At 35.5% G+C, this 15414-nt stretch overlaps 1 protein-coding gene across 13 annotated transcripts in view; it reads right to left on the bottom strand.

The window, feature by feature from the left end:
- Positions 1-15414, bottom strand: part of CCDC91 (coiled-coil domain containing 91) — a 275641-nt gene that overhangs the window by 125728 nt on the left and 134499 nt on the right. For all 13 annotated transcript variants that reach the window (XM_045829846.1, XM_045829842.1, XM_045829841.1 and 10 more), the window contains one exon: positions 6033-6110. In XM_045829846.1, coding sequence (XP_045685802.1) covers positions 6033-6110 — 78 coding nt within the window. The remainder of the gene's footprint in view (positions 1-6032; positions 6111-15414) is intronic.

The following is a 15414-nucleotide window of genomic DNA, read 5'->3' on the forward strand; positions in this document are numbered from 1 at the left end:
CCATCAGTGGTATTGGCATTCTACCAGTTCAAGTGAAATGTAGAAGCCTCGCTCCCTTCCCCCTGCCTTATGTCCTCTATTCTCCTTTGTTTACAATATAATTTAAAAAAATTTTTCCTTCACATACATCAAGAACCACATCAGGCAATGCTATAATGTGTTATTTAACAGTGCACATAATTTAGAAACTTAAGAAAACAACATCTATTGCATTAGCCATACACTAAATATATAGACAAAATATACATAGACAAAAATATAGCCATATTTTTTATCTTTGTTTTTCTCTAATGTTCTAGAATTCTTTCCCTTATCTTTCCTTTTGTGTCGATAACTTCCTTGGCCATTGTTTTAGGGTATGTTTGCATGACAAATTTTCTTAGTTTTCCCTCATCTGAGAACATATTTTCTCCCTTTGACTCCAGAAGTGTATTTTCAATGAATGTAGAAATCTAGTTTGATAGTTGTTTTCATTCAGCATTTGTTCCATTTCCTTCTGCCCTCCATGGTTTCTGATGAAATATTCAGTATCATTTTTTTAATTGATTTTACAAAGAGAGAGGAAGAGGAAGAAAGAGAGAGAGAGAGAAACATTGATTTGTTGTTCCTCTTATTTATACATTTATTGGTTGATTCTTGTATGTGCCCTGACTGGGGATCAAACCTGCAACCCTGGCATATAAGGACAATGCTCTATTGAACTGAACTACCTAATCAGGGATGCTCCAGTGTCATTCTGTTTATTTCCTGTAAGTAAAATGTCATCTTTCTTTGGCTACTTTCAAGATTTTTTTGTTTTTAATTTTCAGAAATTTGACTGTGATATGTGTATTAGTCGGAGTCTCTAAAAACAAGTAGAACAAATAAAATGAATATATAGATAGATAGGTATTTTGTGGAATTGGCTGGCAAAATTATGGAGGTTGGCAAATTCAGTACATGAAGGGTTGGCTGTCATGCAGAAGACCCAAGGAAAAGTCCAAACGCAATCTGCTAGCAGAACACCTTCTTGCTCAGAGTAAGTCAGTCTTTGTCCTATTAAGACCTTCTAATGATGAGATAAGGCCCACCCAATCAGGGTGAGCAATCCACTTTACCCAGTCTATGAATTTAAATGTTCATCTCATCCAAAATATTCCCTCATAAAAACAACCACAATGACAGCTGACCAAATATCTGGGCACCCTGACCCAGCCTGGTTGACACATAAGTTAACCATCACAAAAGTCTTGAAATGGAATATTTTGGGGTTTTTGTTTGTTTATCTTGTCTAGAGTTCATGTGGCTGCTTGAGTATGTACTTTTATTTCCTCTGACAAATTTGGGAAATTTTCAGCCATTATTTCTTTGAATATTTTTTCAATTCATAATGACATGAAATTTAAATCTCAAAGATCTTTAAATCCCTGTTTATTTGTGTTCAGTCTATTTTCTCTCTATCATTCAAACTTAAGGATCTCTGTTACTCTACTTTCAAATTCACTAATTCTTTTCAATGTTTCTCTATTATGCTTTTGAGTTCATACTCTATTTATTTTGGTTATTATATTTTTTAGTTCTAAAATGTCCATTTGGTTCTTCTTTAAATAATCTATTATTCTACTGAAATTTTCTATGCCTTTGCTGAAATTTTCTATTTTGTATTTGTTTCTAACATATTCATTATTGCTCATTAAATCACTATTATGATGGGTGCCAGCAGGGTGAGGACTGACTGTGCGAGTGGGGGATGGTGGTAACAGGGGGAGCAGGGCAGGGGAGAGCAACAGGGGAAATTGGGACAACTGTAATAGAAAAACAATAATTTTTTTTTAAATCCTTGGGCAAAAATTCCAACATTGTTGTCAACTCAGTGTTGGCTTCTGCTCATTGTCTTGTTTCACTCATGATGAGATTTTATTGGTTCTTGGTAAGGTTAGCAATTTTCAAATGAAACCCACATATTTTAAATTGTGTGTTAGCAGATTTCCTCTAATATGCTACTACTTCAGCAGGGATAGAGGAAAATGGCCGGTACAATAGAAGTCCAGGCTCCTGACTCATTCTCTACCGACACTCAGGGCAAGGGGAACAAAGACCTCCTCACTATTGATGGACGTGGTTAGAAGTTCAAGTGCCCCATTGGAACTTCACAGATACCACTCCAGCTAGAAGCAATAAGGGTGCTGCCTTATTGTGCCCCAAATGGCCTCCACTGACATTGTGGGGTGAGGGTGACCTTATCACTACTGAGCAGTAATTAAAGTCCTGACTCTCTATTAAATATTCATTCATGCATAGCTAATGGGGAAAGGGGAAAGGGTCTCATTACCATCGGGGTGGGTGGAAGTTTAGGTTTCCCACACAGCCTACCCTCACACACAAGCAGGAGGGAACTTACTGCCCAGTGGGACCCAAAGTCCTGGCTCCCAGTCAGCCTTCTAGGACACTGCCCCAGTGGGGAAAAGGAAGGGTACCCCGTCACGGCCCAGAGAGGGTGGAAGCCTGGGTTCTCTAACTGGCTCTTGTTGGCAGGGCTGGGGTGGGGCCGCAGTTTATGGTGTGATGTTTGGCAGGATTAGAGTAGTTATTATCAAATAGTTTTCTGCCTTTTTGAGATGGAGGCTTTTCTTGTCTTTTGGGTAGAGAAAACAGGCTTTCCTTGGGGTTTGTTGTCCGTGCCCATTTCGTGTGTTGGGTTTTTCTCTTCTCCAGCACCTGGTATAGAGTAAATGAAGAAACACAAACAGACAAACAAACAAACAAAAAACAGGGGACCCAGTGTCATGTAGTTACTTGGATCCCAAGATCCTGAGCCAGTCTCACTTTATTAATCAAAATGTCAAGATCTTATGTCTGTTTTACACATTAATGCTCAGGGTTTATTTTTTAGTTGTATTTAGTAGGAAGAATAGGAAAAAATGTCTATTTCATGTGTCTGGAAGCAGAAGTTGAGCAGAAAACAGTGTATCTTTGTATTTTTGTTTTACCTTAGTTAGAATGTTTTACTATCTTTTCTAGTGAAATCTTTTTTTCAAACTCCTCGATAATGTTTCAACTCAACTTGGAGGGAAAAAAAATTAATCACATCTAGTCCAGGATATGTCAGATCCCTGGAAGCCAAGAATGGTGGTTGGAGGGTAACAGATTTCTCTAGTTCAGTTGCCTAGTTGAGAAAATACCTGCACAGGTAGGAGAGATAACAGTGTAAAGCCCTGAAAACCTAAGTATCAGGAAAGATATGGTTTCAGGTTCCTTACTTTCCGTACATGTATATACACTTCTGGTATATGCATATACAGTGATGTCTATGTATAGAATACATATCCCATTAGACCAAGGACTTATCTATTTTGTTCAGTACTGTATCTATAATAGTCTCTGCCATAAAAATGATGTCAATAGTATTTCTTGAAGTAAAGACTAAAATGCAAAGAGAATATTCACACTGATGCTGTTCCCAGAACAATGGTTGCTAGAAGGTGTATTTTGGTTTATTTTTGAGTTACCTAATGATTAACGAATCATCCATCAAAATGTTTATATATTTTAACAAAACAAACCTTTAAAATATATTAATAAAAATTAAGTTGCTATCTTAAAAAAAGAGAAGCATAATAAAGCAATGATCAAATGAACTTCTCATGTTTGAATTTAGCAATAGAAAAGATGAAAAAAACTTTTTTTCTTATTCCATAGTGGGACATAATTAACACTTAAATTATAGACATCTAATCTACCAGGAAAACACTGCCTATTTTTCCTGCCTGATTTATTTTCATTATTTTTTCCATACTACTATGAAGCTGACGCTCAGTATGTTTTTAGATCACCTGGATTATAAAATTGCATGTGACAATTAACATATTAGATATTATTCCTCCTGAGAGTATTGTAATACTATTATACCAAATGTCAAGTTCATCACTAAATCAATATCTAAAGCTATATGAAGTGTATTTATACCAAAATTCCCTGCTGTAGAAGAATTTATGTATTTTTCATGTTAACTGGCTTTAAGTATAATACAACAAATAAAATATAACTTCGTATGCACTCTGATTCAATTCCTAATCCTTTTCAGCAAATCATAATACCTAATGCTTGATACTTTTTTTAATTACTGACAAATAATAATACTAGACAAAAAGGAGATAAAGTAAGTAGCTCACAACCAAATTTCCTCAAAATACAATTGCAAAATATATTTACAAAGTTTTCACATAGGATTTTAACCACATTAGTTGGCAGTGTTGAAAGTAATATACAATAAACATGTTTTCAGCAAAGGAAATTTTATGAATCCACAGCCAAAAAAGGATTTAATATATTAAATACTGGGCTGTTTGGAAATATATATAAGTATACACAATGTAAATACTTTCAAAACATTTAAAGTTCATAAATAAAAAGTAAAAAATAAAATTCATCCAAGAATATATCACTTACTATTCCATAAGAATCATATAAATTTCAGTATTTTAATTCTACCCACCATTACCCTTAGGGAAAAAAAGATGGTTCAAAACAGATCCTATACTTTTCCCCAAGTCAATAACTAAAGCTGGTTTATATTAGCAGAACTAAAAATTCACATTATAAAAAGAGCCAATAATCACAGCTGTAAAATCCAGACATTTTTTGAATGACCTTCTCAACAATTGCACCAGTTTCTATGTTGGGCCAAGTTGCAAAAATGACCTTTCATGTCCCAGGACCTACCTACCAGACTATTTTATGGAAAGGGGGAAATGTTTTTCACTTAAAGTAATTTTGGATATACTTCTTTATGTACTTTTATCCAAAAGCTTGCTACAGGAATCTTTTTCACATTAAATTATCAGCTAACTAAAATGACATTAATGTCTATTAAGCCTAGGGATAAAAATTAATCGACAAAATATTTATATATCCCACATGTGGTAAAAGGATTTTTAAGAAAACATTTAGTGTAATAATGAACAATCAAAAACAAAACTAAATTCCTGTCTATACAGGTAAAGCAATTATGGTATGTATGTACTATGGAATACTATAGAATAGTGACAAAAATAAGTGTATATAAACTGACATTAAAATATCTCTAAGTTATATGAGTAAATACAGCAAGAAACAAAGAACAGATTGAGTAGAAAAACATTTTTGTAAAAACAAATCCAAATTACATAGTATGATGTGGAAATATCTATATTTATATCTGTACCTACAGAGAAAGAGAAAAAAAAAACTTTTACAAAATGCACATCAAACAGCTAATAGTGGTTACCTCTGGGAATTGTTTTGATTTCAACAAGAATGTATTCCTCTTGTGGGAAAAAAATCTAACATGAAATGTTGGGAAAACGTGATTAAACACTAAATTTGCTTTAAATGATTAAGTTTTGCCCTGGCTGCTATGGCTCTGTGGCTTGAGCACTGGCCTGAGAGCCAAAGGGTTGCCATTTCTATTCCCAGTCAGGGCACAAGCCTGAGTTGTGGGCCAGGTCCCCAGTAGGGGGCATGCATGAGGCAACCACACATTGATGTTTCCCTCTCTCTATCCCTCCCTTCCCTTCTGTCTAAAAATAAATAAATAAAATCTTTTTAAAAAAATAAACAATTAAGCTTATACAGGCATAGAATCAAAAGAATAGTACTGCATATCACTCATGTTGACATTTATCACAATTTCTGCCATTACTTAAATATACTGAAATCTACTTAAAATATTTAAGAATAAAAGTATAACAATATTTTTCAGGTATGTACCATATCTTTCTTTTTCTATGAGAAGTGGAGCCATAATACAATCCAGCAATTAATTCTATAATATTTTGTTTTGGAATCTTCAGCTGCCAATCCTGTATTCTCAAATATTGTATAACTTCTCAAATGCAGAGCAACATCCATCATTACTAAGTAGGCTTTCAATGAACACTATAAATCAATTGAAAGGGATTCTATACCAAAATAAGACTACACTAGAATTCCACAATTTGTGTATATTTGCTTATGCCTAAGTTAAAATTATTTACTAAAGTTTATCAAAGTTTAAAAAACTCTCAATCCTCTACCTTATATTCATCCACAATAATGCTGAGGGCTTCATGACCAGCTTTCCTCATGTCTTCCAATTCTTGTTTATGTTTTTCCTGAAAAAAAAAAGGAAACTAAATAATGATTTGTTCTTTCATTTACAAAATAATAAAACTACTGACTTTTGTAGACATTAATAAGTGAGTGGTTTGTGACCCATCAGTGCTGCAGCTAAAGAGTGAAAAGCTATTCTTTAAAAAAAGTTCTATTTAAAAAGCATTAGGGAGGGCTGTGGCAATTAAAAATGAAAGGGATAACTGAAAACAAAAACCTCTCAGCTGAGAGGCGAGATCACATAAGGCAATGGTGTTATCCCTTTGGGCATGTGGCAATTCTGGCCCTGGATCTAGAGGCAGAAGACCTTGTATTACTTCAACAAACCTTTGTCTTTACATTTTTTCATTACTTCTCCAGTACTACACATGTAGACCCCTAGAAGAATGATTCACTTGATGTGAATCATGAGAAGGAATTTATCTCCTGAGATAGACTCCTCATGATCACTGGAGGACCCAATTTTATGAACAATAACAGCCTAGCAGCCATGTGCTGACAGGGGCTCCTCACACATTCTGTATACCTGGAAGAACCTCGGGCTAAATTGTGGACTTACTTCACTGCTTGTTTATGTGAATTGTGCAGAGCAGAACCAATAAAATGGCATTGGTGCAATCAAAATAGAACAAAGTACATAAAACAAAGCGAAGTCACGCATGTCAACTAAGATGGCTGTCAGTCGGCCATGACACTTTGGTTCAAGAGTGAAACCACCTAAGTCAGAGCAGACACATTTGGGAAGAAGACACAACTAAGATATCTGCACATGTGATCAGAAAAGCCATGTCTGCAGAGCAGGACCACCCACAGACAGGCTCCTTGGGAAATTCCCCACTTTCTGTCAGGGGTGCCAAGACACTTATCAAAAAGGCCCAGAAGGGTGAAGTGCACCACTTTCAAGTATAACTGAGGCAGGTTCCAGACCACTGCTGAGACAGCCGAGCTCTACACACCACAGTGCTGCTCCATGCCCTGCTGATCTCCCTTGGCATCAGCTGCTGGCAGCTCTGCCCTGTTGGACTGAGGACTTCACCTGACCTGCTGCCCACCTGGCTCTGGAGGTCCTTCTTTGAAAGATGCTGACCCCTCCCTTGCCCAACATGCTGTCTCCTGGACCTGCAGACTGAGACTCTGGGACTCAGGTTTGTTATCCCCCATTGATTGCTGTGTGTGTGGAGTAATTCTCTTAGATTGTTAGAGTGTGGGTAGGATATTAACATACGTTGATGTTCTACTTTGAATGAACCTGAATTCAGTAAAAGCTAAGTGAACAGCACAGTTACTATGTGTGACTCTTGTCTCTTCCTTGGTGCCGGGCTGCTCAGCAGGCAGCTAGCTGAGCAGTTGCCCAGCTGACTTATAGGAAAGACGGTATCACAAATGTACGCTCTCGACACCAATGCAGGGAAACCCTGGTTTCACCTCTCTACCAAAGGACTGAGAACTGCCCCAACCAGTCAGAGCCACACAATTTGGATACCTAATTTACATAAAACAGACCTAACTGGAAACTTGGATGGGAACTCTAGCTACAAAAGGTGGTCCTGCCCTGACTAGCATGGCTCAGTTGTTTGGGCTTCTTCACACAAAGCAAAGCAAAAGGTCACTGGTTTGATTCCCGGTCAGAGCACATGGCTGGGTTGCAGGTTCAGTTCCTGGTTGGGGCATATACAGGAAGTAGCCCATCAGTGTTTCTCTCTCTTTCCGATGTTTCTCTCCCTCTCTTTTCCTTCCCTTACCCTCTCTCTAAAAATAAATATATACAATCTTAGAACAAAAAAGGCAGCTTCTCCTTTGTCTGGGGATGCTGCCTGAATTTTCTGCTTGAATCTGTGTGTCCCGGGCTGTAGCTCCTTTTGCTCAAATAAATGCTTTTTATTCTTTCTTACAGTCTAAAATTAATTTTGGTTTACACATATATACTGACATTTTAATACATAAGTTTGAGAACCACTGGATTATGGTGATCAACCTCCCATTTTTTCTTCCTAGGATAGAAAAAGGATGAACTCTCTTTGGACAATGTTAACATTCCACAGAGCATTTTCAGTTTTTCAAAATGCAAGGTATATAGAGCTTTCAATACAACATTATCAGAGAAGACAATAGAAAACACCAAGAAAAAGAAAAAAAACAGAAGAGAAAACAGCCCATCAGTGATTCAGTTATTAGTTACCAAGGACTTTAAAATATGTGTGATTAATGTGTTGGGAAAAATATTAAAAAATGGATAGGATAGAGACCATCATTCAGAAAACTGGAATTCCTAAAATAAAAATTTTGTAACTGAGAAATATGTGTTGTTAACAACTCAATAGATGGGGTAAACAGTAGATTAAATGGAGCACAAAGCAATATTAGAGAACTAAAAGATAGTGGAAGAAAGTACAGACTATAGCAAAAAGAGAAAAAGATAATGGAAAATACCAAAACAACTTTAAAAAGACATGGAACATAGTAAAAATATCAAATAGACATGTCAAAAAATGAAATGTAGTAAGATGATAATGATAAAAATATAAAACAAATTTTAATATTATGCATGAATTCAGAATATTACATAACCTACAGATATTTCTAAAAGCAATCAGATATTATAACATATTGTATCAGTAAAAATGACTTTTTAGATGAAATAAAAAAACTCCTAGAAAAAAAACACAACTTAAGAAAACTGAAAGATATGATAAAAAACTGAATAGTTCTGTATGTGTTCAAGAAATTGAAGCTATATTAAAAAAAAAAAAAACGCTGACCAAGGAATCTCTAAGCCCACATGTCTTAAGTAAATTTTAATAAACATTTCAGAAAGACATAACAGAAATCTAACACATATTCTTTCAGAGACTAGGAAAAGAGAGATTATTGCCCCACATATTTTACTAGGGCAGCATATCCCTGATACTAAAATTTAAAAAATGTATCTTTAAAAAATAAAATTAGGAATCAATCTCTTTTAAAAATATAAAAACTAAAATATTAGCAAACTGAATCTAGCTGTACATAAATAGGGTAATGTATCTCGACCAACTGGGATTCACTTCAGGAATGTCAGGTTGGTGGAAGCGATGTACACCATTTCGGGGCTGAAGCACAAACACCGCCCACACCATCCTCCACACATTTCCTTTCTTCCTCTATTTGCTTGCTGAGTGTCAATGCCCAGGAGGACAATGAAAGCCATGTGTGGCAAGCAGCACAGCCTCTGTCAGTCATGGAGCCCGAATGACTGCAGGGAATGACTGTACCATCACTCCAATGACCTTTGAGAGAATATTAAACTTTAACTTATATTAAAAATAAAAGATAATGTGAATAGTTCTCATTCATATACTGCTACACTTACTTGTTCTTCAACTCCCTCGCTTATTATACTTCACTGATGCAACAGGTCCGGTTTCATCACGTCATCTAATTTCCCTTTCTACTATGTCCCTAGTATATCTTACTGTAGCTAAGCCATTATTTTCCCAAATTGCCTAAAGTTCCAGGGGTATCCAACCTTTTGGCATCTCTGGGCCACACTGGTAGAAGAGTTGTTTGGGGCCACACATTAAATACATTGCAACATGTAATCACGCACACACAAAAATCTCATAATGATTTAAGTAAATTTACGATTTTCTGTTGGGCTGCATTCATAGCCATCCTAGGCCACATGCAGCCCACAGGCTGCGGGTTGGACAACTCTGGATATAAAGAACCACTAGAGGAACTTTTTATAACACTGATTTTTATTGGCATGATTATCAATCTATGGCTCATGGCAGCATTCTTTTTAAAGTCATTTTCCATTTCTGTGAAAGCTATTCTAATAAAAACTACATAATATGCCAGCAAAATTCAATTACCCGGTTAAGCAAGCTCATGCATTACTTTACACTAAAAACAAGGAAGCGACTCAGGGCCTCCCTACTAACTCATCACTCTGGAACTCCCACTCAGGTCAGGTTATTCCACCAATGATATGCAACTGGTCTCATATAAGGACTTAGGAAAGACCAAAGCATCAATCCATGTGCTAAATAATCACATAGCTTTTTCTCTTACCTTTCAAGATTACAAAAAGTACTAGAAATACGTATTTTGACATTTTGAGATGTTCTATATTAACATCTCAGGCAATTCTTGGGACTCATACTCTCTGCCCCAGATATCTCACCCATTTCCTCCAGATACTGCTCAGAAGTCATCATACCAGAGAGACATTCCCTCACCCACCCTAGATAAAATAGTATACACTCATCATTTTCTATCAGTCATGCTTTATTTTTATTCACAGCACCTATCACTACTTGTTATTTTGTATTTATCGTCCATTGCCTATCTTCCCCTGTCACTATAATGATGGAAAGAGAATGATGGTACTAACACTATGGCACTTGGGAAAGCAGACACTAGAGAGATTTTCAAAAGTGAACATTAACTTCCCATTTGGGAAACTGAAAATCTACTTGCCATTGAATACAAGTACCTCAAATACTGCCTTATGTATAATGTCAGCTCAATATACAATGACTAAATAAAGAAATAAGAATGGACAGGATTTGGAGGCCAAACATATTGGGGAAAAAAGAAATATGTTTCAATCTTTATCAAAGAGATAGTTATTTAGCATCATAATAAGAATGTTAGAAGTGTATTTAAAACCTAGTCTTCAAAAATGAGACTACTTAATAGGTTCAACATACATGTTTGTTGAGTGAATGAACGTGACTATGGTCCATGTTCTCAATGTAATTTATAATTGTCAATATAAATTAACAAATATTTTTGGACATGTTTCTTTATCTATTAAATGAAGGAGTGAGATTAAATCAATTTCTAAAACTCTTCCAATGTTTCTAGCACTATTCTATGATATAGTATGCTAAAACTTGATTTATTAATCCCCCTTTGCTTACTTCAAAGTTACTTATGGCAATCATATAACCACACTGTAACACACCAGGCTGCCCAGTTACTACCCCCCCCAAAAAAACAGAGGAATAACCAAAAAATCATACATAGCCTGAAATTTTTATTTCAAAAATATAGAGCCCAAAATTTTCAACCTATCTACAAAGTAGTCAAAACCAAGTTTGATCACAATGGTAGCTTTCTTTCAAAATGTCAAACCCAAAATCATCACTATAAAGATTCATGAAGATGACCTCAGCTTAAATAAAACTACAAACTTTTTCAATAAAAAGAGACTTTAAAGGTAAGCTATTCCAATATATTCATTTTATAAGTGAGAAAAATGAGCCTAGAGAGGTCAAGGAGACTGTTTAAGGTCACTGGGTTCAATAAGGGCAGAGTGAAGCCTGAATCCCATCTCCCGGTAGCCAGCCCAGTGCTTGGTTAAGAAATAGCCAAAGACTAGACTATTTGAGTATACTCCCAACTCCTCATCAATAGATTCATTTTCTACATAAAATCCATTAACACATAGAATCACATGTCATAAGTCATATCTTTCAATAAAAGCAAGACACAAATTGGTCACTCTTGATAAAACTTGAAATAGTCATTCATCAATTCACTACTGACAACCAGAAATTTGGGTCTGAAAAAATAATATAAAGTAACCTTGTCAAAATTATTAAATGTACCCAGGTCTATTACCTTTAATATACCTAACATAATTGCTTTTGAAAAATATCTGTTAAACACATATGTAAATAGGAACTATGTAATTAATAAATATAGATCCTTCACATTTAAAGAATGAGAAATTAGCAAAATTTTAAAGTAGGCATCATTAGTATATTGATGACAAAACTCAGTTCAAATACTGGACTCAAGATTTATGCACACAAAGAAATGTTTAAAGCCCAAGCAAGCTTAAGGCACAAACTGATAAATATTTCTCAATTCACATTACATTATCATTGGCCATTGCTAACAGCAGAACTCATACTAATCACTGCTAAGTTAATCCATGCATAGTAACAGGATCCTCTGCAACACAGATTGTTAAAAGCCAACATTTGATTTATACATTAGGAATGAATTACTATAGTACTTAAAAGAGAAAAAAAAGAAAGAAGAAAAGAAGGGAGGGAAGGAACTCCAAACACCAATCAACCATTATATCCCACTTATTTGAATGCAGTTGCTTCTCACTTTCCAAATTCTTTGGTCAAGACAAGTCTATAATTAGACTGAACATAATTAGCAGAACATAATTAGTCAATATTGTCTGATTGAGAAAGGTTTCCAATATAAGCTTCACCACCAATCTCTGTGAAACCACAAGATCATACCCCTTTCACAACAACTAATCAACTATATTGGCTAAGGCAGCCATAAACACCTCCAGATATCCCAAAAGGAAATTTGCAGGGCAGTAAATCAAAATAAAGATAGAGGAATAACATCCAACCAGTGCACTGAAAAGTTCTAACTGAGAAATGGTATAAAATCCCCCACCAAAATCTGAGGATTCCCATGCACTAAAGTGGCCTAATCGTAAATGACAGAGAAGCACAAAGATCAGATTATCCTATATGTACCCTTGTCAAAATAGAACAAAAACAACAAAGCACCACCTCTCCATCACTTATTGAACCCACATTTGTCAGCCACAACAAGTCTAGCTGGTTTCTGAAAGAAAGCACCTTTCACTGACATGACCAGCATTATGCAACAGGAAGTTTTTCCCATTGAATTAATGTTTAATCTCTACCTCCCTGTTCTATGTCACTTCTTAGTCTTTCCATACAATCACTAACAAATAACAACACATGATACAATCCCTCAAAATCTTCAAGTCAGTTTCACAGACTAATTCAAACATTTAACCAAATATAAAATGAGAGAAGAAATGACACAAGCATATAAGAATCAGTCTAAAGGTATAAAGTAATATTACATATGGAAACAAAGCATTTTTGCCATAGTAAACTGTATTTAATACTGAAACAGATATCCTTAAACTTCAGTTGAATACTTCCACAATCTTTGAAAAATTAATTTTCATCTCTGGCCCCATTCCATTAATGGCTGCCTTAATACACTGCATGAATTCATCAGCACACAGACTCCAAAATCATCAGCTTTGCTGAATCTTCTCAGTCAAAAACAAGACAAAACAAACTCCTTCTGGAAGTTTCCCTAACCAAAACAATGATGAAGGCATGGAGAAAATTCTGTAATTTGTTCACCCAGGCACAGAAGTAATTGATTCTTCTATATACTAACCAACAAAACTCATGAAAGTTTTGAGTTTTGACATGAAAATGTTACATCTGTGTCTAAACTAAAACCTTAAGGAATCAGTAGTTAACAAATGAGAAATGAATAAGCAGGTCACATGTAATTCATCACTCTGCAAATGAAAACAACTACTTCAAATAAAATTCATAAGAGAAGATGGTATGTTTACAAAAGTGCCATTATTGTTGTCATTATCATTTCTTCATTAGCACAGTATCTCCTCTACCAGCTACAATCTGTTGAAGAAAAAAAAGTCAAATTCTGCACAGCCTGAGAATCTGGCCTCTTGTGTGACCCTGACTAAATTCCTGGCTGATTTGTTGATTGAACTGGACCTGGTCCGACTGCCACTTCAATGTCACCTTATTATTTGCTCCAACAGAAAAGGCAGAAACTCCACTCTATGCCAGATTTAAAAGAAATTACTTTTTATCTTCAACTTTTTTGAAGTCTGCAAAGGCCCAGTGCCTAGAGAAAGAGATGCTCAAAACTAATTCAAACGAAGCAGGGGGAAAATAAAAGGAAAAGGAAAAAAGAAGGAGAAAAAATTAAGCAAAAGAGGGAAGGAAGGAGGAAGAACTAGGAACCAGAGAGGAAAAGAGGGACGAGCAGATAGTTTGCAATAATAAAAAAGGCTGTAGCTACCTGTATCAGGATAATTATAACAAATCAGCCCTACTTTGAAGTTCCCCACTTTGAGAATATCAAGGAACAATTTCCAGACTGCTCGTGTTAAAGAACAGACTTATGCTGTATGAATACAATAAGTGCTGAAATCTATCTTAATCGATAAAGATATAAACTCTCAAAAATTCTTCTAATTTCTTATGACTTTTCCCACTTAAGGGTACTCTCCAAAGTTTGATTATATTTTAACTCTGATAACAAAAAGGGATTTTATAATAGCACAGCTTCTCAAAATACTTAATATGTTGATCAAAAAAAGAAAAATGCCTTAATAATGAAAATCACTCTTTAATATCTTAGTCATTTTTCTTTATATTCTGAGTGTTTTGGTCCACAATTATAATTTGGTCCGTATTATAATTTACCTTCATATTTTTAAATACCTGAAATTCATCTTTGGTGCTTGTAATGGGTTGAATTGTGACCCCTCCACTCCCTAAAATATGTTCAACCCTGATCCCAGGTATCCAATCCCTAATCCTGATCCCTGGTGTCTATAAATGTAACCTTAATTGAAATGGGGCCTTTATATACATACAATTATTGCAAGATAAGATCATACTGGATTTAGAGTGCCCTTATGTCCTAAGATGAGTTTCCTTAGAAAAGAAAGGAGAGTAAGACTGAGACACAGAACTACAGGTGAGAAGCCCATGTGAAGATGAAGGTGGAAATGAAGATACGCTGCCACAAGGCAAAGGATATCAGGTGCCAGCAGAAGCAGGAAGAGGCAAGGAAAGATTCTCCACTAGAATTTTTGGTAAAACACAGCACTGACAACCTACTGATTTTAAACTTCTGACTTCCACAGCTGTATGAGAATAAACTTTTGCTGTTTTAAGCCTCCAAAATAGTAAACCATTGTTACAGCAACCTTAGGAAACTAATAAAGATTTTGGTGCCAAGAACAGGGGTACTACTATAATAAATACCCCAAAATGTAGAAGTACCTTGGGAATTGAATAGTGGATAGAAGCTGGAAGAATTTCAAGGTGCAAGGCAGAAGTAGCCTAGGTTGCTTTGAAGAGATCGTTGGTAGAAATATGGATGTTGAAGGTGACTCTGGTAAGGGTTCAGAAGGAAGTAAAGAGCACGGTAGAGAAAGCTATCATTTTAGAGAACAGATATATCATCATGAACAGAATACCAGTAAAAATATAAATATTAAAGGTCATTTTGGAGAGGTCTCAGAAATAAATGAGAAAGATGTTATTGGAAACTGGAAAATAAGTGATCTCTATTATAAAATGTTAGAAAACTTGGCTAAATCGTGTTCTACTATAGGGCAGAAAGTAGACTGTATGAGTGATGAATTTCCATATTCAGCTGAGGAGATTTCTAAGCAAACTAGTGAAGGTGGGGCCTGGTTTCTCCCCACTGCTCATGGTAAAATGTAAGAGGAAAAAGATAAATTGA

The sequence above is a fragment of the Phyllostomus hastatus genome, unplaced genomic scaffold, assembly GCF_019186645.2.
Source record: "Phyllostomus hastatus isolate PE091 unplaced genomic scaffold, TTU_PhHast_1.1 phas_scaffold_93, whole genome shotgun sequence".
NCBI lineage: Eukaryota > Metazoa > Chordata > Mammalia > Chiroptera > Phyllostomidae > Phyllostomus > Phyllostomus hastatus.